Source organism: Saimiri boliviensis, chromosome 1 (assembly GCF_048565385.1).
Source record: "Saimiri boliviensis isolate mSaiBol1 chromosome 1, mSaiBol1.pri, whole genome shotgun sequence".
In the NCBI taxonomy this organism is placed as follows: Eukaryota; Metazoa; Chordata; class Mammalia; order Primates; family Cebidae; genus Saimiri; species Saimiri boliviensis.
In genome coordinates, this window is record NC_133449.1 from 265,302,405 (window position 1) to 265,325,848 (window position 23,444).

At 39.0% G+C, this 23,444-nt stretch overlaps 1 protein-coding gene across 13 annotated transcripts in view; it reads left to right on the forward strand.

The window, feature by feature from the left end:
* The window catches only part of CPLANE1 (ciliogenesis and planar polarity effector complex subunit 1), a 152,935-nt gene that overhangs the window by 73,552 nt on the left and 55,939 nt on the right, over positions 1 to 23,444 (forward strand). For all 13 annotated transcript variants that reach the window (XR_012513883.1, XR_012513891.1, XM_074386588.1 and 10 more), the window contains 8 exons: positions 738 to 815; positions 3,446 to 3,638; positions 7,441 to 7,731; positions 13,947 to 14,717; positions 16,353 to 16,519; positions 18,522 to 18,654; positions 20,162 to 20,216; positions 22,058 to 22,159. Coding sequence is in view for 11 of the 13 variants with exons in the window: in XM_074386588.1 (XP_074242689.1) it covers positions 738 to 815; positions 3,446 to 3,638; positions 7,441 to 7,731; positions 13,947 to 14,717; positions 16,353 to 16,519; positions 18,522 to 18,654; positions 20,162 to 20,216; positions 22,058 to 22,159 (1,790 nt within the window). In the remaining 2 variants the exon portion in view is untranslated. The remainder of the gene's footprint in view (positions 1 to 737; positions 816 to 3,445; positions 3,639 to 7,440; positions 7,732 to 13,946; positions 14,718 to 16,352; positions 16,520 to 18,521; positions 18,655 to 20,161; positions 20,217 to 22,057; positions 22,160 to 23,444) is intronic.

Genomic DNA, 23,444 nt, shown 5'->3' on the forward strand with positions numbered 1-23,444 from the left:
TTAGGAAAATTATCCAAGGAGAGAGAAGACAAACCCTAATCTTTACAGTTTCTTTTTTCTTTTCTTTTCTTTTCTTTTCTTTTTTTTTTTTGGAAACGGAGTCTTGCTCTGTTGCCCAGGGTAGAGTGCCATAATGCAATCTTGGCTCACTGCAACCTCTGCCTCCCATGATCAAGCCATACTCCTGCCTCTACCTCTCCAGTAGCTTGGACTACAGGTATGCACCACCATGCCTAGCTAATTTTTTTTGTATTTTTTGTAGAGGTGGGATTTCGCCATGTTGCCCAGTCTGGTCTCAAACTACTGAGCTCAAGAGATCCCCTGCCACACAGTGCTAGCATTACAGGTGTGAGCCACTCTGCCTGGCCTCTTTATAGTTTCAAATGTGACAGCGGGCTCTAGTGTGCTGAGCAACGTGTCCTCCTCTTTTATAGGTGAAATTTGGGTCTTAGCTAACTTCATGTCCCCTCATTTTGGATTCTGTTGTATGTATTGCTGAGCAATCAGCAGTGTTGAAGTGGTGTTTTAAGTCATCCAGACATATTTTTTTTTGCTTTTGCTTAGATCTCTTTCTAATTGCTATGGAGACAAATGTAAACAGATTGTAATTATGAGCTAAACATTATAGAAGGTTAGAGGATGTTTAGACTCTTAGATGGCTGAGCATAGATCACTCATACCTAAGATAATGCAAAGAATATCTTGCCTCCTAATCACCTGTTAATTTTTGTTGGTAGTATGATTGAAGCCTTTTCACTTCCTGAGCATACCACTCCTCAATCAATGCAAGTAGATACAAGTTCAGAAATTTCTAGGTAAGAAGTTTTGCCTACTATACTATTTAAAAATAGTTGTGTTATATAAATAAATCAGAGTGAAAATATGTCAACTGTACCATTTTTGAAACAATTGCTACATTTTTGACTAAAAACTAAGAAAATAAATGAAAGCAACATAAAGCATTGAAAGAGCAGCATAAGCACACATATCTGGTATCTTTCATTACTGACGTTCCACTAGCAATTGTATTTTAAAGTTATATAGGAACTATGTTAGAACTGTGTTTTCTGGAAAAAAAAAAGTAATGATATAGTATTGAAATATGAAGTTGTTGGTCATTTTCAGCTTCTAACTGATTTCTTACAGTGTTTGAAATGCTTTTAATTCTCTCATAGAACAGTTTCAACCAGTTCTTTTGAATGTCTCTTACAGAGATTGAACAGAGTGTTTAGTGTTTAGAAATCTTGCCAAAATAGGAGGAAAATATAGCACAGCTTTACCTCAGAAAAATTTTACGTAGTTAGAATTGATCTCCTTGAGACCTGTTAAAAGCAAAGCCCAATAAAGTTGTTTTAAAATGGGCAGCTCTGTGCAAGGAGACCTTCTTCACGAAATGTTACTGTGTCTGCATGAGTGCTCACACCCAGATCTAGCCCTTCGCCTGCACTCAGTTTGGCAAGAGCTTCTGAGACTGGGCTGGGTTGTACAAACCCAGCTGTACCTACAACTCAGTGAATCACTACACCTGCCCCTACTGCCCCAAGGCTTTCTTGAGTACCAGTGAGTGACTTGTGCAATCATGAATGTACCCATCTTGTGCCCAAGGGGACCCCTACAGCCCCGGAGCCCCTTGTGGCTTTACTAGGAATGCCTGAAGAGGAGCCAGCCTGAAGCTCATGCCCCCTTCCATCACACTTCAGGGACCCAGCCCCCACAGGGTACCTCCTGAACCTTCTTTGGTCCCAGCTCACTCTTTTGACTTGCGATCCCTGTCACTGGGCAACTAACTCACTTGTCACTCAACTAAGAAAGCTAGGGACAATGGAGGCTGGCAGCAGCTGTGAGAAACATGATTCTCTAGAAGCAACACTCAAAGCTTTCACTTTGGCAAAAGAAAAGGCAGATCAGTTGTAATGCCTATTTTTTGTGAATTTGCCAAATAAAGTTTTTTTAATTGAGCATGTTAGATACTCAATAAAAGGCAAATATTATTGCCGAATGGGAATAAGTGTAAACCTAAAATAAGTCTATAAGAAATTTAATAAGTTTTTTTTCTTTTTTGGAAACAGTGATCTGTTTGAATCTGATAATTGCCTGCTCCCTTGCTTAGTTCATAAACTGTAGAAAATGTTGAATATCTGCTATATTTGAGCAATCATCCCCCAACAGTCATTTTGTTTAAAAAAAAAAACACGGCCGGGCGCGGTGGCTCACGCCTGTAATCCCAGCACTTTGGGAGGCCGAGGCGGGTGGATCACGAGGTCAAGAGATCGAGACCATCCTGGTCAACATGGTGAAACCCCGTCTCTACTAAAAATACAAAAAATTAGCTGGGCATGGTGGTGCGTGCCTGTAATCCCAGCTACTCAGGAGGCAGAGGCAGGAGAATTGCCTGAACCCAGGAGGCGGAGGTTGCGGTGAGCCGAGATCGCGCCATTGCACTCCAGCCTGGGTAACAAGAGCGAAACTCTGTCTCAAAAAAAAACAAAAAACAAAAAAAAACCCAAGACCTTGCTTTCATCTTTAATTTTTATTTGTAAATAAGCATTTTATGTTAGGCTTTATTATACATTTAAACTCTGAGATTTGGCCTTGCGCAGTGGCTCAAGCCTGTAATCCCAGCACTTTGGGAGGCTGAGGCGGGTGGATCACAAGGTCAAGAGATCAAGACCATCCTGGTCAACATGGTGAAACCCCGTCTCTACTAAAAAAATACAAAAAATTAGCTGGGCATGGTGGCACGTGCTTGTAATCCCACCTAGTCAGGAGGCTGAGGCAGGAGAATTGCCTGAACCCAGGAGGTGCAGGTTGCGGTGAGCCGAGATTGCGGTGAGCCGAGATTGCGCCATTGCACTCCAGCCTGGGTAACAAGGGCGAAACTCCGTCTCAAAAAAAAAAAAAAAAAAAGACTTCTAAATAAACTCTGAGATTTGCTTGGAAATGTTCACCATAATGTTGTTTCACTTTTAATGATGACAAACAGTAGTTTTCTCTACTAATCCTAGAATTAAATTTTTAACCCATTTTTTTCCCTAGTTTTCTTAACATGCTGAATCATTAATTTTAGTCAAAAACATATTCCTGAGCCAAATTACAAATTATGAAGTCTGTACAGCTAATCAGAATGATTGCACAGGTCTCATATTCAGATGTCCACAGGGACCAGGCAAGTAAAATAAATGTCAGCTCTTGGGTATGCAACACCATGTGAAGGGATCCGTCACTGACTAAACAGTCCCTTAAGAAAGGTGAAAATTGAGCTGATGACAAATGTGTTGTGGCCGACAGGCACTAGAGATAAAGGATTTAAGGTTTAAATTTCCAGAAAACTACCAGAATAACCTTTCTATTGGAAGACAAAAGTGGGATCAAACTATTCAATCATGTTCAGTTTGTTCTTTTTGTCAATTAATGCATGTTTTTTATTTAAATGCTTTGCACATAGTGCACAGATTTCTGCATATAAAGACAAATCTTCCTCACTTCCACCTCTGATGTCAAATGGAGTCAATGTTGCTTCACAAACACCTGTTCCAACACCTCAGAAGACCCAGAGAAATGAAGGCAGGGATCAGTTACCAGATTGTTCTGATTCCGTTAGGCAAATGCTCCAAGACGAAATGTTTAAATTAGTTCAGGTAAGCACATCTCTATGTAAGTAAGTAAATCTACATATATTACATGTAGGGTTTTAAAATATTAACAGATTTCCAGAAACAGGCAAGTTAAAATGATATCAGAAGCATTTCTCTGCTTTGGATACTTTCATTTTTCATTCAAATGTTTGTAACTGGTTGGGTGCAGTGACTCACATTTGTAATCCCAACACTTTGGGAGGTCAAGGCAGGAGGATTGTTTGAGGCCAGAAGTTTGAAACCAGGTTGGGCAACATAGCAAGACCCCCAACTCTACTAGGAATAAAAAAAGTTCATAGTTATAAGGCCTATAGGTCTAGGCTAAGCTACCTACTTCTCACAAAGACCTCTTTTTACTGAGCTCTTTGGGTTGCAGCTGCTCACAAAAGTGAGGTTGGGAGTAATCAAACCAGGTCAGTGAGCTCTTACTCAAAAGTATCCAAGGCTTATTTTCCAGTTGACACTGTCACATATTTCTTATCCATATTTCTTGTGCTTGAGTTGAAACTGTCAGCTGCATTTCAAATTACTGTTCACTTTGACTTTCTTTCTTTTTTTTTTTTTAATTAAAAAAAATTTTTTTTATAATACTTTTTTTTTTTTTTTTTTGTAAATGGGGTTTCTCCATGATGGCCAGGCTGGTCTTGAACTCCTGACCTCAGGTGATCCACCCACCTTGGCCTCCCAAAGTACTAGGATTACAGGCCACTTTGACTTTCATCATACCTGGCTATCCTTTTTTTCTGTTTAATAACAATGGTTAATTGTTTACTTTTTAAAAAATATTTACATTTTTAGAAACAGTTACCCTCAGATCTAATCTTCTGCTCATTTGTCCTACATTTACTTCCATATCCTTTTATGTGATGTAATATATACCATTTCCATGCTAAAGATCCTTGGCACTAATTTTCTTTTTTTTTTTAAATCTTTTAAATTTTTGTTTTTTGAGACAGAATCTCACTCTGCCACCCAGGCTGGAGTGCAGCCTCCACCTCCTTGATTCAAGCATCTCCTGCCTCAGCCTCCTGAGTAGTTGGGATTATAGGTGTGTGTGCCACCACGCCTGGCTAATTTTTATATTTTTAGTAGAGATGGAGTTTCACCATGTTGTCCAGGCTGATCTTGAACTCCTGACCTTAGGTGATCTGCCCACCTTGGCCTCCCAAAGTGCTAGGATTACAGGTGTGAGCCCAGCTGCACTAATTTTCTCTTTAAGAATAGTTGTTCAGCATGTCCCCTGTCCCATGAATTTCACTGAAACTGATTTTATTCTTATTCTCCCAGTCCCTTCTTTCATTTTTCTATTTAGTAGCACCACCTATTCTACCACCTTAAAGTTTTAGAAGCATCTCTCAAAATGTTGGATGGATTACTTGGGGACTTTTACTGGTCACTGTCCTATATATTTAACAAGTTCTCCACATAATTCTGATATACACAAAAGATTAAGAATCGCTATTTTCAAAAGTCGTCTTTGCCTTCCTTTTTTTTTTTGAGATGGAGTTTCGCTCTTGTTGCTCAGGCTGGAGTGCAGTAGCACCATCTTGGCTCACTGCAGTCTCTACCTCCCGGGTTCAAGGGATTCTCCTGCCTCAACTTCCTGAGTAGCTGGGATCACAGGCATGTTCCACCATGCCCGGCTGATTTTGTATTTTTAGTAGAGATAGGGTTTCTCCATGTTGCTTAGGCTGGTCTTGCATTCTCGACCTCAGGTGATCCGCCCACCTCGGCCTCCCAAAGTTCTGGGAGTATAGGCATGAGCCACCATACTCAGCCATCTTTGCCTTCTTTCACAGTCGTTACCCAATGTTTACTATGCCCTCTTGAATTTTTTGCCCATGTTGTATGTCTGTATAGCCACTTACTATTTCTATAGCAGTGGCTAACCTTAGGTTCTTAGTTTCATACTTCCATTGTCTTCTATTTGCATTTACTAGGGCCCTTTCTTCAGGTATAATTTTAATAATCTTACTTACCTATTTAAAAATCTTCAGTAAATTTCAGGAACAAATTTTTATAATATATGTTATCAATCTTGTTTTAAAAACATAAAGAGGCCAAGTTCTTTATAGTTTTACATTTTGTAAGAGGTGGCTCAGGCCTTTAATCTTAGTGATTTGGGAGGCTGAGGTGGGAGGATTGCTTGAGGCTAGGAATTTGAGATCAGCCTGGGCAACATAGCAAGACCTCATCTCTCCAAAAAACAAACAAACAAACAAAAAAACCATTATCCAGGCATGGTAGCACAGTGCCTGTGGTCTAAGCTACTCGGCAGGCTGAGGTGGGAGGATGCTTTTTTTTTTTTTGGAGACATAGTTTCGCTCTTGTTACCCAGGCTGTGGAGTGCAGTGGTGCGATCTCGGCTCACTGCAACCTCCGCCTCCCAGGTTCAGGCAATTCACCTGCCTCAGTCTCCCGAGTAGCTGGGATTACAGGCATGCACCACCATGCCCAGCTAATTTCTTACTGTATTTTTAGTAGAGACGAGGTTTCACCGTGTTAACCAGGATGCTCTCGATCTCTTGACCTCGTGATCCACCCGCCTCAGGCTCCCAAAGTGCTGGGATTACAGGTGTGAGCCACCGCACCCAGCAGGAAGATGCTTTGAGTCCAGGATTTTGAGGTTACAGTGGGCTATGATCAGGCCACTGCACTCCAGCCTGGGTACCAGGGTGAGACCTTGTCTTGTAGATAGATTCAATAGATAGACAGACAAGGAAAGGAAATACACTAAAATGTCAGTGCTCATTATTTTCGAGGGTAGGATTATGAATGATACTTTATTTTTAAAATTGTTTTTTTTCCTATAAGTATATATTTACTTTATAATTAAAAGAAAACTACATTTTTGAAAAACTGTACTTTTTCCCTATTGGTTTGTTCTATCAAATGCAAATTCTTCTGTTGGCCTTTAAAAACTTCACTTTGAAGTCTTTACCTTCTCTCTTTTCTGGCCCTACTTTCACAAGTCTAGTGGTTCTCAAAGTGTGATGCCTGGATGAATAGTATCAACATACTTAGATCTTGGAAATACAAATTCTCATGTCCCTATCCTAGACCTGTTGAATCAGAAAGTTGGGATAGGGATCAGCAGAGTGGTTTAAGTCCTCCAGGTAATTGTGATGCATGCTGACGTTTGAGAACTACGAAACTAGTCAATTTTTCATTATCCCTGCTATAAATCTCCTGTTCCAGCTAAGCCAATATCTATTCTAGTGGTTCCCAGGCTTTTCTGGACATTGAAATAACCTGGTCATCTTAATAAATACATATGCTGGTTCCTATCCCCAGACATTGTGATGTTATTGGTAGCGGGCGACCTGGTCATTGGGACTTATAAATACTTCTCAGGTGATTGTAAAGTGCAGCAGAGTTTGGGGACCACTGGTGTCTCACTTTACTTTTACCTAGTCAGCCTTTCCAAGGGAATTCCTTGCCCTTCACCTGTGTACTGCTTTCTGCTTATTTCTGAAAACTATTCAAAATACACTTATTCTTGGAATCTGTCTTTATCCCTTTGATCCCTGAGATGTTTATGGAAAGTGAATACTATAAACTGTTTACAAATAGTCCCAAGTTTCATTCGTGACTATTCGTATGTCAGTTGACAGGAAGTTAACATTTTTTTCCTCTCCCTTTAAAAAAAATTTCCCTGACTATGTCTCCTGCTCAGCATTCATGATTCTCACAGATACTAAGACAAAGGTGTGACCATTGTAGAATATTCAGATGATTATTGTTGATTCCTTAGATTGTTTTCATTATATTTTAAGATATCACTTCAATTTTTGTTTTATTCAAGCTGCAGCAGATCAACTTCATGAGCCTAATGCAAATAGTAGGATCATCCTTTGCTAACCTCCCCAATCCACAACAACTTCTACAGCAGTCTCAGTCTGTGCGTTTAGGGGGAAGCCAAGAATCAAACCTAAGAGGATGTGGTGATATTGAAGACAGCAACAAAAATCTTGAGGAGAGATTTTTTATCAAATCACAGTCAATGGGAGAGAACACCAGAGAGCCTCGCAAGAATAGCCCATACTGCCATGAAGGAACTATCCCATCTGGTCAAAATAGAAATGAAAATGTACAGGTAATGTATATAAAAATACCATTAATGGCCAGGTGCAGTGGCTCACATCTGTAATCCTAGCACTTTGGCAGGCTGAGGCAGGTGGATCACCTTTGGTCAGGAGGTTGATCCACCAGACTGGCCAACATGGTGAAACCTCGTCTCTACTAAAAATACAAAAATTAACCAGGCATGGTGGTGTATGCCTATAATCCCAGCTACTCAAGAGGTTGAAGCAGGAGAATCACTTGAACTTGGGATGCAGAGGTTGCAGTGAGGCAAGATCATGACATTATACTCTAGCCTGAGTAACAGTGAGACAGTGAGACTCTGTCTTAAAGAAAAAAAAAAAATCATGTTCTTTATTTTTCATTTTATTGGGCATGTATTTTTATAGAGAAGATTTTTTTTTCTTGCTTTTTAAATTGCATTTTAGGTTTTGGGGTACATGTGAAGAACATGTAAGATTATTACATAGGTACACACATGGTAGTATGGTTTGGTGCCTTCCTCCCCATCACCTATATCTGGCATTTCTCCCCATGTTATCCCCTCCAGCTCCCCACCCCAGCTGTCCCTCTCCTATCTCCCTCCCACAGACCCCAGTGTGTGATGCTCCCCTCCCCGTGTCCATGTGTTCTCATTGTTCAACACTCACCTATAAGTGAGAACATGCAGTGTTTGATTTTCTGTTCTTGTGTCAGTTTGCTGAGAATGATGGTTTCCAGGTTTATCTGTGTCCCTACAAAGGACAAGAACTCATCATTTTTGATGGCTGCGTAGTATTCCATGGTGTATATGTGCCACATTTTCCCTGTCCAGTCTATCATTGATGGGCATTTGGGTTGGTTCAGAGTCTTTGCTATTGTAAACAGTGCTGCAGTGAACATTCGTGTGCATGTGTCCTTATAACAGAGCGATTTATAATTCTTTGGATATATACCCAGTAATGGGATGGCTGGGTCAAATGGAATTTCTGTTTCTAGGTACTTGAGGAATCACCACATTGTCTTCCACAATGGTTGAACTAATTAACACTCCCACCAACAGTGTAAAAGTGTTCCTATTTCTCCTCATCCTCTCCAGCATCTGTTGTCTCCAGATTCTTAATTATCACCATTCTAACTGGTATGAGATGGTATCTCAATGTAGTTTTGATATGCATTTCTCTAATGACCAGTGATGATGAGCATTTTTTCATGTTTGTTGGCCTCATACATGTCTTCTTTTGTAATGTGTCTGTTCATATCCTCTGCCCACTTTTAAATGGGCTTGTTTATTTTTTTCTTGTAAATCTGTTTTAGTTCTTTGTAGATTCTGGATATTAGCCCTTTGTCAGATGGATAGATTGCAGAAATGCTTTCCCATTCTGTTGGTTGCCAATTCACTCTAATGACTATTTCTTTTGCTGTGTAGAAGCTGTGGAGTTTGATTAGGTCCCATTTATCTATTTTGGCTTTTGTTGCCAATGCTTTTGGAGTTTTAGTCATGAAGTCCTTGCCTATGCCTATGTCCTGAATGGTTTTACCTAGGTTTTCTTCTAGGGTTTTTATCATGTTAGGTATTATGTGTAAGTCTTTAATACATCTGGAGTTAATTTTAGTTTAAGGTGTCAGGAAGGGGTTCAGTTTCTGCTTTCTGCACATGGCTAGCCAGTTTTCCAACACCATTTATTAAACAGGGAATCCTTTCCCCATTGCTTGTTTTTGTGAAGTTTGTCAAAGATCAGATGGTTGTATATGTGTGGCATTGCCTCCGAGGCCTCTGTTCTGTTCCATTGATCTGTATCTGTTTTGGTACCAGTACCATGCTGGTACCATTTTGATTACTGTAGCATTGTAGTATAGTTTGAAGTCAGGTAGTGCGATGCCTCCCGCTTTGTTCTTTTTGCTTAAAATTGATTTGGCCATGTGGGCTCTCTTTTGGTTCCATATAAAGTTTAATGTGGTTTTTTCCAGTTCTGTGAAGAATGTCATTGGTAACTTGATGGGGATAGTGTTGAATCTGTAAATTAGTATGGGCAGTATGTCCATTTTCACAATATTGATTCTTCCTAACCATGAGCATGGAATGTTTCTTCATCTGTTTGTGTCCTCTCTTATTTCATTGAGCAGTGGTTTATAGTTCTGCTTGAAGAGGTCCTTTACATTCTTTGTTAGTTGTATTCCTAGGTATTTTATTCTCTTTGTAGCAATTGTGAATGGCAGTTCGTTCTTGATTTGGCTCTCTTTTAGTCTGTTATTGGTGTATAGGAATGCTTGTGATTTTTGCACGATGATTTTGTATCCTGAGACTTTGCTGAAGTTGTTTATCAGTTTCAGGAGATTTTGGGCTGAGATGATGGGGTCTTCTAAATATATAATCATGTCATCTGCAGATAGAGACAATTTGACTTCCTCCTTTCCTAATTGAATACCCTTTATTTCTTTTTCTTGCCTGATTGCTCTGGCTGGAACTTCCAATAGTATATTGAATAGGTGTGGTGAGAGAGGACATCCTTGTCTAGTGCCAGATTTCAAAGGGAATGCTTCCAGTTTTTGCCCATTCAGTATGATATTGGCTGTGGGTTTGTTGTAAATAGCTGTTATTATTTTGAGATACGTTTCATCAGTACCTAGTTTATTGAGAGTTTTTAGCATAAACGGTTGTCAAATTTTGTCAAAGGCCTTCTCTGCATCTATTGAGATAATGATGTGGTTTTTGTCTTTTTTTCTGTTTATGTGGTGTATTACGTGACTTGGGTATGTTGAATCAGCTTTGCATTCCTGGGATGAAGCCTACTTAATCCTGGTGGATAAGCTTTTTGATGTGCTGTTGCAATCGGTTTGCCAGTATTTTATTGAAGGTTTTTGCATCTGTGTTCATCATGGATATTGGCCTGAAGTTTTCTTTTCTTGTTGAGTCTCTGCCGGGTTTTGGTATCAGGATGATGTTGGTCTTATAAAATGATTTGGAAAGGATTTCCTCTTTTTGGATTATTTGGAATAGTTTCAAAAGGAATGGTATCAGCTCCACTTTGTAAGTCTGGTAGAATTTGGCTGTGAACCCATCTGGACCTGGGCTTTTTTGGGTGGTAGGCTCTTAATTGCTGCCTCAACTTCAGCCCTTGTTATTGGTCTATTCACTTTGTATGTCTGGTAGAATTTGGCTGTGAACCCATCTGGACCTGGGCTTTTTTGGGTGGTAGGCTCTTAATTGCTGCCTCAACTTCAGCACTTGTTATTGGTCTATTCAGGGTTTCGACTTCTTCCTGGTTTAGGCTTGGGAGGATGCCAGTGTCCAGGAATTTATCCATTTCTTCCGGGTTTACTAGTTTATGTGCATAGAGTTGTTTGTAATCATCTCTGATGATGAATTGTATTTCTGTGGAATCTGTGGTGATATCCCCTTTTTCTTTTTTTATTGCATCTATTTGATTCTTCTTTCTTTTCTTTTTTATTAATCTGGCTAGTGGTCTGTCTATCTCATTGATCTTTTTGAAAAACCAGCTCCTGGATTTACTGATTTTTTTGAAGGGTGTTTTGTGTCTCTATCTTCTTCAGTTCTGCTCTGATCTTATTTATTTCTTGTCTTCTGCTAGGTTTTGAGTTTTTTTGATGTTGCTCCTCTAGCTCTTTCAATTTTGACAATAGGGTATTGATTTTAGATGTCTGCTTGCTTCTCATATGGGCATTTATTGCTATATATTTTCCTCTTGACACTGCTTTGAATGTGTCCCAGAGATTCTGGTATGTTGTGTCTTCATTCTTGTTGGTTTCTAAGAACATCTTTATTTCTGCCTTCATTTCATCGTTTATCCAGTCAACATTCAAAAGCCAGTTGTTCAGTTCCCATGAAGCTGTGCGGTTCTGAGTTAGTTTCTGAATTCTGAGTTCTAACTTGATTTCACTGTAGTCTGAGAGAGTTTGTTATGATTTCCATTCTTTTGCATTTGCTGAGGAGTGATTTACTTCCAGTTATGTGGTCAATTTTAGCGTAGGTGTGATGTGGTGCCGAGAAGAATGTGTATTCTGTGGATTTGGGGTGGAGAGTTCTGTAAATGTCTATTATGTTTGCTTGGTCCAGGTCTGAGTTCAAGTCCTGGATATCCTTGTTAATTTTCTGTCTCGTTGATCTGTCTAATATTGACAGTGGAGTGTTAAGTCTCCCAATATTAGTATTGTGTGGAAGTCTAAGTCTCTTTGTAAGTCATTAAGAACTTGCTTTATGTATCTGGGTGTTCCAGTATTGGATGTGTATATATTTAGGATCGTTAGTTCTTCTTGTTGCATCGATCCTTTTACCATTATACAATGTCCTTCTTTGTCTCTTTTGTTCTCTGTTGTTTTAAAGTCTATTTTATCACAGACTAGAATTGCAACTCCTGCTTTTTTTTGCTCTCCATTTGCTTGGTAAATCTTCCTCCATCCCTTTATTTTGAGCCTTTGTGTATCCTTGTATGTGAGATGGGTTTCCTGGTTACAGCACACTGATGCGTTTCGGCTTTTTTTTTTTGTTAAGTGGGGTTCCACCATGATGGCCAGGCTGGTCTTGAACTCCTGACCTCAGGTGATCCACCCACCTTGGCCTCCCAAAGTGCTAGGATTACAGGTGTGAGCCACTGTGCCCAGCCAGGGTTTGGCTTTTTATCCAATTTGCCAGTCTGTGACTTTTGATTGGGGCATTTAGCCCACTTACATTTGTGGTTAATATTGTTATATGTGAATTTGATCCTGCCATTTTGATGATAGCTGTCTGTTTTGCCTGTTAGGTGATGTAGTTTCTTCATTGTGTTGATGCTCTTTACCAGTTGGTATGTCTATGGAGTGGCTGGTACTAGTTGTTCCTTTCTATGTTTAGTGCCTTTTTCAGGAGCTCTTGTAAAGCAGGCCTGGTGGTGATGAAATATCTGAGTAATTGCTTTTTCATGAAGGATTTTATTTCTCCTTTGCTTATGAAACTTAGTTTGGCTGGATATGAAATTCTAGGTTGAAAGTTCTTTTCTTTAAGGATGTTGAATATTGGCCCCCACTCTCTTCTGGCTTTTAGGGTTTCTGCTGAGAGATCTGCTGTGAGTCTGATGGGCTTCCCTTTGTGGGTAACCCGACCTTTCTCTCTGGCTGCCCTTAGCATTTTCTCCTTCATTTCCACCCTGGTGAATCTGACGATTATGTGCCTTGGGGTTGCTCTTCTTGAGGAATATCTTTGTGGTGTTCTCTTTATTTCCTGGACTTGAATATTGGCCTTCCTTATTAGGTTGGGGAAGTTTTCTTGGATAATATCCTGAAGAGTGTTTTCCAGCTTGGATTCATTCTCTCCGTCACATTCAGGTACACCTATCACACATAGATTAGGTCTTTTCACATAGTCCTATATTTCTTGGAGACTTTGTTCATTTCTTTTTACCCTTTTTTCTCTAATCTTCTCTTTTTATTTCGTTGAGTTGATCTTCAACCTCTGATATCCTTTCTTCTGCTTGGTCAATTCGGCTATTGAAACTTGTATATGCTTCGCAAAGTTCTCATGTTGGGTTTTTCAGCTCCATCAATCATTTATATTCCTCTCTAAGTTATTTGTTTTCGTTAGCATGTTGTCAAACCTTTTTTCAAGGTTCTTAGTTTCTTTGCATTGGGTTAGAACATGTTCTTTTAGCTCAGAGAAGTTTCTTATTACCCACCTTCTGAAGCCTGTTTCTGTCAATTCATCAGTCTCATTTTCCATCCAGCCTTGTTCCCTTGCTGGTGAGGAGTTGTGATCCCTTGAAGGAGGAGAGGTGTTCTGGTTTTGGGTGTTTTCATCCTTTTTGCATTTGTTTCATCGCATATTTGTGGATTTATTTAACTGTGGTCTTTGTAGTTGTTGATTTTGAGGTGGGGGTCTCTCAGTGGACATCCAGTTTGTTGATGATGAAGTTACTTCTTTCTGTTTGTTAGTTTTCCTTCTAACAGGCCCCTCTGCTGTAGGACTGCTGTAGGTCCACTCTAGGCCCTGCTTACTTGGGGATCACCTTCAGCGGCCTCTGTTCTCTCACTGGGAGCTGCAGTCCAGAGCTGCTCCTAATCAGCCATCTGGGATCCCTCCCAAAAATCATGTTCTAAGTAGTTCAATTGTCACGTTTTTTGTTGAGTAAATACTTTTTTTTTCTTTTTTAGCAGTTCCTACATTTTACCTACTGCAAATCATACTGAACACCATTTACAAAGTAAGGAATTTCTAATATATGCTAAACTTACATGATATATTTTTTTCTCTTCCAGAGTGATCCACATGGGAATATTCCTTTATGTCAATTGAATGGCCTGCCCCAGAAAAGAGGACCAATTCCATCATCTCAAAACTTACCATCCAGTTTGTTTTATCCAGCTCCTGCTGAAAATACTAACCTCTACCTTTTGTCCACACCTTCTATTGTTCCGAAGGCACCTAGACTTATCCCACATGCAAAAACGTTTAGTTCTGGTGATGGTTTTCCCTTGCTTCAATTTAAGCCTAAGCAAGAATTCAAACCCCTTTTCTTACATACAGGGAGTATTCCACAAGTTCCCTTCAAGCCTCTGCCACAACAAAGAGAGGCTTGGGGATTATCTGATTCCTTTCAGCCTGATCTGCCACAAAGAGTGGCACAAACTATACCAGCACCCCATTTGAATGTAAGCCACTATAATGCTGAAGCCAAAAAAAAAGAAGTTGAGCACAAGACATGGGCAGGAACTGTGATTACAGAAATTCCTAAGCATGTGAACTTGGATCAGTATGTTGGACAAGAAAAGCTGAGACCTCAACCGGACTCTTCAGTGTTTATAAAACCAGAAAAACTATTTGATGTTAAGCCAGGGCCCCTTGAGATACCTCCTCACCATTCCTTTGGATTTCCGTTACTATACCTGCCGCTTAAACCTCCTGATAGGTTTTCATCAACCTCAACAGCATCAGTTACCATTCCCTCAACACTCATCCAACCTGTAGCAGAAGAAAGAAAATACCCAAGCCTGTTATTACTTCATTCACATTTGTCCCCAGAAAATATGGTAATCAATTTTTGCATCGTAATAGAAAAACAGTGTCCTGCATTTTTTTTAATGCCATAAGTACTATACGATGAAAGAAAAGCTCTTCCACATTAAAAAATGCTTGTTATAGAAAATAACATATACAAATTGGGCTGAAAATAATGATTGAAGCTGGGCATGGTGGCTCATGCCTGTAATCCAAATACGTTGGGAGGCCAAAGTGGAAGGATCCCTTGATCCCAAGAGTTTGAGATCAGCCTGGGTAACAGTGAGAACCTATCTCTATTTATAAAAAAATTGTGTGTATTTTAAAGGTTTTAGGTCTTTCTATCAATACTGGAATTTACTGGACTCTTTCGTAGATATTTCTGCTACTCCGGGAAGAAATTTGAAGTAAAATTAACAAGTGCTTTGTGTAAGATTCAAACACTGAAAAAAAAAAAAAGCAAAAAATAATTACCAGATGCTCTTGTTTATGTGTGTGTAGAGTGAGAACAAGTGAACACACATACTGTTTGAGGTTTCTAGCAATTATCATATGATCTTCAAATCTTTCACAGGTTAAATTTGTTAAATAGACTCAGATCTGTGAGTACTAGTGCATATATTAAAATGGTAGTTTTATAAACCTACCAAGTCCTCTTTAAAGGCATAACTTTTGATTTGTGAAATTCAAATGGTGTAGGCTCTAGTTTTGAGGAGAGCAGTACTGTCTTAGGGAGGTAACTGAGTAATGCATTCTTTGGTGTACTTTTATGATTTCAAGATGGTACTGGGAAAATAAATGGTTATTCCTTTAATTGCCATGCCCACTTTTCTTCTGAACATATAAGGAGCAGAAGAAGAAAGACTAAAAGGAGTGGAACAATGGATATTTTAAGAGAAATTCTTCTAAAATTTTTTATCCAAATAGTATAAGGAACTCTCAAGTTTTCATCACCCAATCCCCAAAGCTTCAGGGATTTTCAGCATATTGCTGGTCTTTTCCATTCGTGCTTCTGCATCTTCCCTGTTGCAAATAATTTTACTTTAAATGCTGGACATTATATAATTTCACTTAAAAGAAAGTTTTTTTTTTTTTTTTTTTTAAGACACAGTCTCTCCCTGTTGCCCAGGCTGGAAGGCTGGAATGCAATGGCGCGATCTTGGCTCACTGCAGCCTCCGCCTCCCTGGTTCAGGTGATTCTTCTGCCTCTGCCTCCCAAGTAGCTGGGATTACAGGTGCAGGCCACATGCCCAGCTAATTTTTTGTATCTTTATTAGAGATGGGGTTTCACCATGATGGCCAGGCTGGTGTCGAACTCCTAACCTCAGGTGATCTGCCCGCCTCTGCCTCCCAAAGTTCTGGAATTACAGGCCTGAGCCACTGCCCCTGGCCAGAGGAAGGATTTTTAATATGGGAATGAAATTAGGAAGATGAGGACTTGTAAGCTTAATTTCTGAAATAGGATGACCCATTTGAACCTTTCAGCACTTTAAATCACTTTAAATTTTTCTCTAAGATAATGTATACTCAAATTACCAGGTTAAGTCAATTTGTTCTATTTGATTTGTTCTTTTACACAGTTTAAACAAATGTTTTTTTCTCAATTTTTGTTAAAATATAATTGAGTTTACAATTTATCATTCTTATGCTTTGTTTCTTTCTTGTAGTGCAAAAACCCACAACTTATTCCACTTGAAAACCTCATTGCGTTTAAACAAAGCCAACAGAAACTAACACAGAATTTATTTGAGCGATGTGATGCTGGACACCTTCAACTTCTAAAGGTCAAAATAGAACCACCCGAAGTAAGACAAGGAAAGGACAGTAAAAAAAGGCAAGACTTAAGTGAAATTTTATTTGATAATATCATATATCAGCAAGTTCATTATTACTTATAATCACACACTAACCTGGTTCATTGTCTTAGGCTACACACAGTTGCCCATTCAGTTTTCTTTTGATCTGTCATACATCTGAACACATTTTATATGAGGAAAATATCCCATTTTGGGAGAAAAATACTATAATTTTTCCCTTTTTATTAAGGAATTATTTTCTACCATTCATAGACTGTAGGATTCTTTTACAGTGTCTGTAATAGGATGAACACTCATCATTTACTGCACAAATATTTGATACAATATCCCATATGCAGCAGTCCTCCCTTATCCCCAGGGATACATGCCAAGACCTTCAGTGGATACCTGAAACAGCAGATATTCTGTTTTTTTCTATATATACATACCAATGATAAAGTTTAACTTACAGATTAGGCACAGTAAGCAATGCATAATAACTAGTAATAAAATATTGCAATTATAACTATTGTAGCACAAGTTATGTGAATGTGATCTCTTTCTCTGTTTCTCAAAATATCTTGTTGCACTGAACTCATCTATTTTTGAACCGTGCCTATCTTCGTGCCTCTGCATCTTCCCTGAATGCATGGTTGAACTCTGATAACTGAAACCTTGGAAAGTGAAACCATGGATAAATGGGGACTATTGCATCATCAAATACTTTGAACAAATTATCTTACCATATTCTTCAAACTCTTAGAGTAAGCAGGAGAGTAGGTGATAAAAATTGTTTCAGGGCACTAAGAAATGTGTATGTGAAAAGCAAAGCTGTGACTTACATTGAAGAGCACTTACTTTAGTGTTTTACCACATGTATTGATGGTAGATTATTACTAATACTAGAAAATACTTTGAAAATTTTACATTTATCAGACTGTGAAAACTGTTACTAGTGCTCTCTTTCCAGAAATGTTCCTCTTTTTTCTATCTATTCCCTCTTCAAATTAAGTCTTTCCCCTTAACATTCTGAGACTTCTTTCCTCCTTGCTGTGATTTTGCTGAGGAGACTAAATGTGCTTAATGTCTTCAAGTAGACAAATGGAGTTATCTGATGGGGTTTCTGGCACTAGCTTCAAATCTACAAAAAAGAGAGTTAAAAAATTACCTAAGATGTATAACCCTGTCCTTAGATTCTAGTGACTAACAAAATAATCAGTTTGGTAGTAGAGGTTCTAGAAATAAATTTCACATTTGTTATTTTGCTTATATTTGCTTGTATTTGCAGAATATCTTGCTAATTTAATTACTTTCTATTGTCAATAATTTATGAACATAATTTTGTTAACTGTATCCTTATATAGGATGATAAATGAAAAGCAAATGTTGCTATAGTTGTAAAAGTTTTTTTTTTTTTTTTGTTTTTGGAGACAGAGTTTTGCTCTTGTTACCCAGGCTGGAGTGCAATGGCGCGATCTCGGCTCACCGCAACCTCCGCCTCCTGGGTTCAGGCAATTCTCCTCCCTCAGCCTCCTGAGTAGCTGGGATTACAGGCACGTGCCACCATGCCCAGCTAATTTTTTGTATTTTTAGTAGAGACGGGGTTTCACTATGTTGACCGGGATGGTCTCGATCTCTTGACCTCGTGATCCACCCGCCTCGGCCTCCCAAAGTGCTGGGATTACAGGTTTGAGCCACCGCGCCCGGCTTTTTTTTTTTTTTTTTTTTTTGAGACGGAGTTTCGCTCTTGTTACCCAGGCTGGAGTGCAGTGGTGCGATCTCGGCTTACCACAACCTCCGCCTCCTGGGCTCAGGCAATTCTTCTGCCTCAGCCTTCTGAGTAGCTGGGATTACAGGCACGCGCCACCATGCCCAGCTAATTTTTAGTATTTTTAGTAGAGACAGGGTTTCACCATGTTGACCAGGATGGTCTCGATCTCTTGACCTCGTGATCCACCCGCCTCGACCTCCCAAAGTGCTGGGATTACAGGCTTGAGCCACCGCGCCCGGCAAAAGTATGTTTTATGATATGTTTAACAGGCAAAGAAGAAGAGCTGAGAAAGAGTTGGAAGAAAAAAGATCTGAGAAACTAAGGAGAAAGCCAAGTGTGACTTTTCGATCAGAGGATTCCATCATTAATAATGATGATTCAGAAATTATTAAGAAACCCAAGGTATTAAACAACTGCTATAGATTCTTCCCTGGTTTGCCTGTATACTGAGTAGTTTGGTATGTCTTTGTGGTTTGTCGAGTCCAGTTGCTGGGAGCTTCTGATTGTGATTAGGAGGATCTTTATATCATTCAGTGTATCAGTCCCTGCTGCTTCCCTCAAAAGAGAAATAGACATACAATTCTGAATGTGTAAAGCAACTTCAGGCACATCAAAAACTGCAGTTTAGAGCATCTGCCTCTGTGGCTTTTTTATATTTGAAATCATCCTTTGCTTATTTCTATGACATCTTAATGTTATATGTTATGTTATTTGGGCTTCTCCTAATACAATTTCACCCTTCTCTGAGATTCTGCTAGGATTTCCCAAACAGGTTTGTTGTGTAACCTCTATTTTAAGTCAGATCTTTTAAAAATATTTATTATTTTTTTTTTAGAGATAGGGTCTTGCTCTGTTGCCCAGGCTGTAGTGCAGTGGCACAAATATGGCTGGCTCACTGTAGCCTCCACCTCCTGGGCTCGGGCTATCCTCCTACTTCAGCCTTCCAAATAGCTTGAACTACAGGTGTGTGCCACCATGCCCAGCTAATTAAAAAATATTTTTTGAGAGACGGGACCTTGCTATGTTGCCCATACTGGTCTCCAACTCCTTACCTCAAGTGATCCTTCCACCTCAGCCTCCTAAAACACTTGGATTATAGGTGTGAGCCATCATGCCCAGCTTTAAGTCAGGTCTTTTTAAACATACCTTCTACATTTGGTGACTTGTCTGTTTTTGCAACAACAGATTAAATAAACAGAAACATATTAATAGTTCTGTTTACTTTTTTCTTTTTTGAGACAGATTCTCACTCTGTTGCCCAGGCTGGAGTGCAGTGGTATGATCACAGCTCACTGCAACTTCCACTTCCTGGGCTCAAGCAGTTCCCCGCCTCAGCCTTCTGAGTAGCTGGGATTACAGGTGCCCACCACCACGCCTGCTTAATTTTTGAATATTTAGTAGAGATGGGGTTTCAGCATCTTGGCCAGGCTGGTCGTGAACTCCTGACCTTGTGATCCACCTGCATCGGCCTCCCAAAAAGTGCTGGGATTACAGGTGCGAGCCACCACACCCAGCCTACATTGGTTTTTAAAAGGCATGCTTTTTCAGTCAGTCCTTAAGAACATGTCTAGAGGCACTTAGTACAAATGTTTGTTGAGTCCATGAAAGATTTTGACAGGATGGTGATACTATTTGAGTATCATCTCTGTGGGAGAGAGTTGCACATTGTAACCTAGAACTTTACATTAATTTGATAATATTCTTTTTTGTTGTTTGGCTTATGAATTTTCTGAACTCATTTGTGGAGTTACTGCAATAGAGTAAATAATTTGATAGAATAATTATGACTAAAATGATGGAAATTGAACCTATACCTTAGAATTCAATCTTTGTTGCTATTGAGGATTTTTTCCAAAATGATACACATCTTTGAGTTAATCATAAATTAATCATGTGGGAATTCATTTAGGAACAACAAGAACATTGTGATTACCATGCTTTGGATGACTTCGACATTCCTTTTGGTACGTATGTGTATGATTAATGTCTAAGTTTAGAGTTAAAATTAGCTTTCTAGAAGTATGTGCAATATAAAAATGAGGCTACCTAATTTCTGCCCAGCTGACTACAAATTCAAGGCTTCTTATACTCCACCCCCCTCAACTCAGGTTTGATAATTGACTAGAAAACCCACAGAACTTGGGAAAGCACTTTACTTACGATTACAATTTTATTGTAAAGGATACAACTCAGGAATAGCCCCCTTAACTCAGGTTTAATAATTGACTAGAAAACTCACAGAAATTGGGAAAGCACTTTACATATGATTACAATTTTATTATAAAGGTTACAACTTGGGAACAGCCAAATGGAAGAGATACACAGGGCAAGGCAGTGGTGGGGGTGGGCAGCATGCTTCCATGCCCTCTGTGGGATGGCCACTCTCCTAGCACATCCATGTATTCACCAACCTGGAATCTCCCTTAACCTGTTTGCTTCAGAATTTTTATTGACTTTTCAGTACATAGGTATAATTGATTAAATCACTGGCCATTGTGATTGAGCTCAATCTCCAGCTCCTTCTCTTTCCCAGAAATGGCAGTAGGATGGGTGAACTTGGGGGTGATAATTGTATCCCTCTAATCATGTGGTTGGTTCTTCTGGTGACGAGGCTCTGTGCTGAAGCTATCTAGGGGCGTGCCAGGAGACACCTCTAGCATAAACTTAGGTATCAGAAGGGGCTTTTTAGAAATAACAGACACTCCTATCAGGAAATCTCAATAGTCTGAGGACCTGTGTGCGAGAAACTGGGTCTTCGTAGACCAAATATATATTTTTCATTATGCCACAGTGTGCCATAATTGATACTCTCTGATTCTATGTAGTCTTCCTGGGTGATGTCCCAGAGAAATCCGCATGTAAACCCAAATTCTCATAGTAGACTTTGAACTTCGATTCTCTGTCCTCTTGAGCTTTTCTACTTGCATAGAAATTACCTCAGGTACAACATGTGAATTCTGAATTCATTATTTCTACTCTGCCTCAACTGTTTTTTCCTCCTGTGTTCTCTTTCTCCATTTGTGTTAATAACCAGCCTAAGCCAGAAACACATGATTCTGAATTCTGTCTTCCCTCTTATCCAGTCAGTAAGCAATTATTACCTATTTTGCTTCCTTTGTAATTCTTAAATTTATCCTGTTTCCCATCCCTCACCATTACTAGGTGTATCCACTCAAACTTATTTTCCACACACTGCCTAGGTTGTTTTCCTAGAATATGAATCTGACCATATCATTTCTCTGCTTAACAGCTTCTGCTAGATCTTCATTAGCCAGAATATCTAGGTTTCTAAGCTGGGAGTGCAGAGTCCTCAACAGTTTTGGTTTTGATTTTACCATGTCTTTGAGGTTCAACTTACGTAACACTTCATTCAGAAAGCCCATTTTAGGCTGGGCACAGTGGCTCACACCTGTAATCCCAGCACTTTGGGAGGCTGAGGTGGGTAGATCACTTGAGGTCAGGAGTTCCAGACCAGCCTGGCCAACATGGCGAAACCCTGTCTCTACTAAAAATACAAAAATAAGTTGGGCGTGGTGGTGGGTTCCTGTAATCCCAGCTATTTGGGAAGCTGAGGCAAGAGAAGCACTTGAACCTGGGAGGCAGAGGTTGCAGTGTGCCAAGATAGCATCACTGCACTCTACCTGGGTGACAGAGCCAGACTCCATCTCAAAAAAAAAGAAAGCCCATTTAAATAACTTCCTGACACCTCATATTTTACTTCTGCTGAGTTAGGTACTGTGCTGCTGGGCTCCTGGTAATAGATTAGCTTCTTAATAATTACTTCAAATGTTTTGTTATATTTAAGAAATGCTACAAGATGATAATACTTCAGCTGGATTACATTTCATGGCCTCTGTGAAAAAGAAAGCTATAGGAAGTCAAGATGCAAGTACAAATACAGACCCAGGTAAATGCAGTTTTTCTTTTTAAATAATTCATATATTTTGACACAATTGAGTTATCTAGACTTCCTTTAAGGCAGTGATTTAAAGGGAATTTTAAATTATGAGATATTATTTACTCCCCTTAGATTTTTCTCTCTAATCATGGTGTAACCTTTAGAAATCAAATTTCTAACTTAAGTAAAACATAATAGAGACTTTTCTTCAAAATTGCCATAGACTGCATTCTAAGTCAGTAAAAATAATGCTTTGAATCTGGATTCTCTATGTCATTAAGTATCTTCACTGGAATTGCATACCTAAGGTTGGGATGCATGGGACTGTGGCTAGTGAATGTGAGCTAGAAAGAGGATTGGGTTTGGCTCAGTGAGGGAGGGGTATATAACTGTGTTCAGGAGTAGAAGAAATAAGTGTTAGAGGACCTATCATTTGGGATGTTTCCTGACAAATTTCCTCTTTAGTATTACTTATCATTATGAATAGCATCTTCAATAGTACTCTACACATTATATCATAGTAATTCTTTTTTGTGACTTTTAGTAAACAGTTTAACTGTGTATAGAACCTTGTAAGTGCTTTTTAGCCTTTCTAACTTTATCTTATGTTTTAAAAATGTAATCATTGTAGAATATTTGGATAATTTAGCAATCTTTGAAGATGATGAAAATTAACCATAATCACACCACTTAGCAATAACAGTTTGATACTGTTTTTTCTTTTAGTCTTTTGTGCATTTTACATAATTAGATACAGCATATAGCACAGGTGTCATCCCTTACTATCTAAACTCTCACTGTCCAGATATTATTGCCATCTTCTCTAGCTTTTTCATGAGAGTTTAGTTTAATCCTCCTGGGTCCCAATGTTGTTTTTTTCCAAGTACCATGGGATGCTCTTAAATTAGAGTGTATCATTAACATATTATTTCTTTGGTTATTTGTATCATAGTATGTTTGCTGTAGTGTTGAAGGCAATTCATCTCTAATGCATTCAGTATTATTGCATATTGCATGCTAACTAATGAATTAAATGAATATTAATCAAATAGTGATATTTAAAATGCTTTATATATAGTTAGTACTTGATGGGTTGTTATTTAAGTATTTAAGAGTTGCTTAATGATGTTTGGGAAAATTAGATGGGCTAGGACACCTTTTTTTTCTTCTATTTGGATTACTGTCATAAAGCCTCCTGGAATCAGAAATTTCACTATCTAGCACATTTGCAGGAGTGGATTAGATTTGGATAACAAGGGATACCTGTATTTTGTATTCTATTCATTTCACTTTG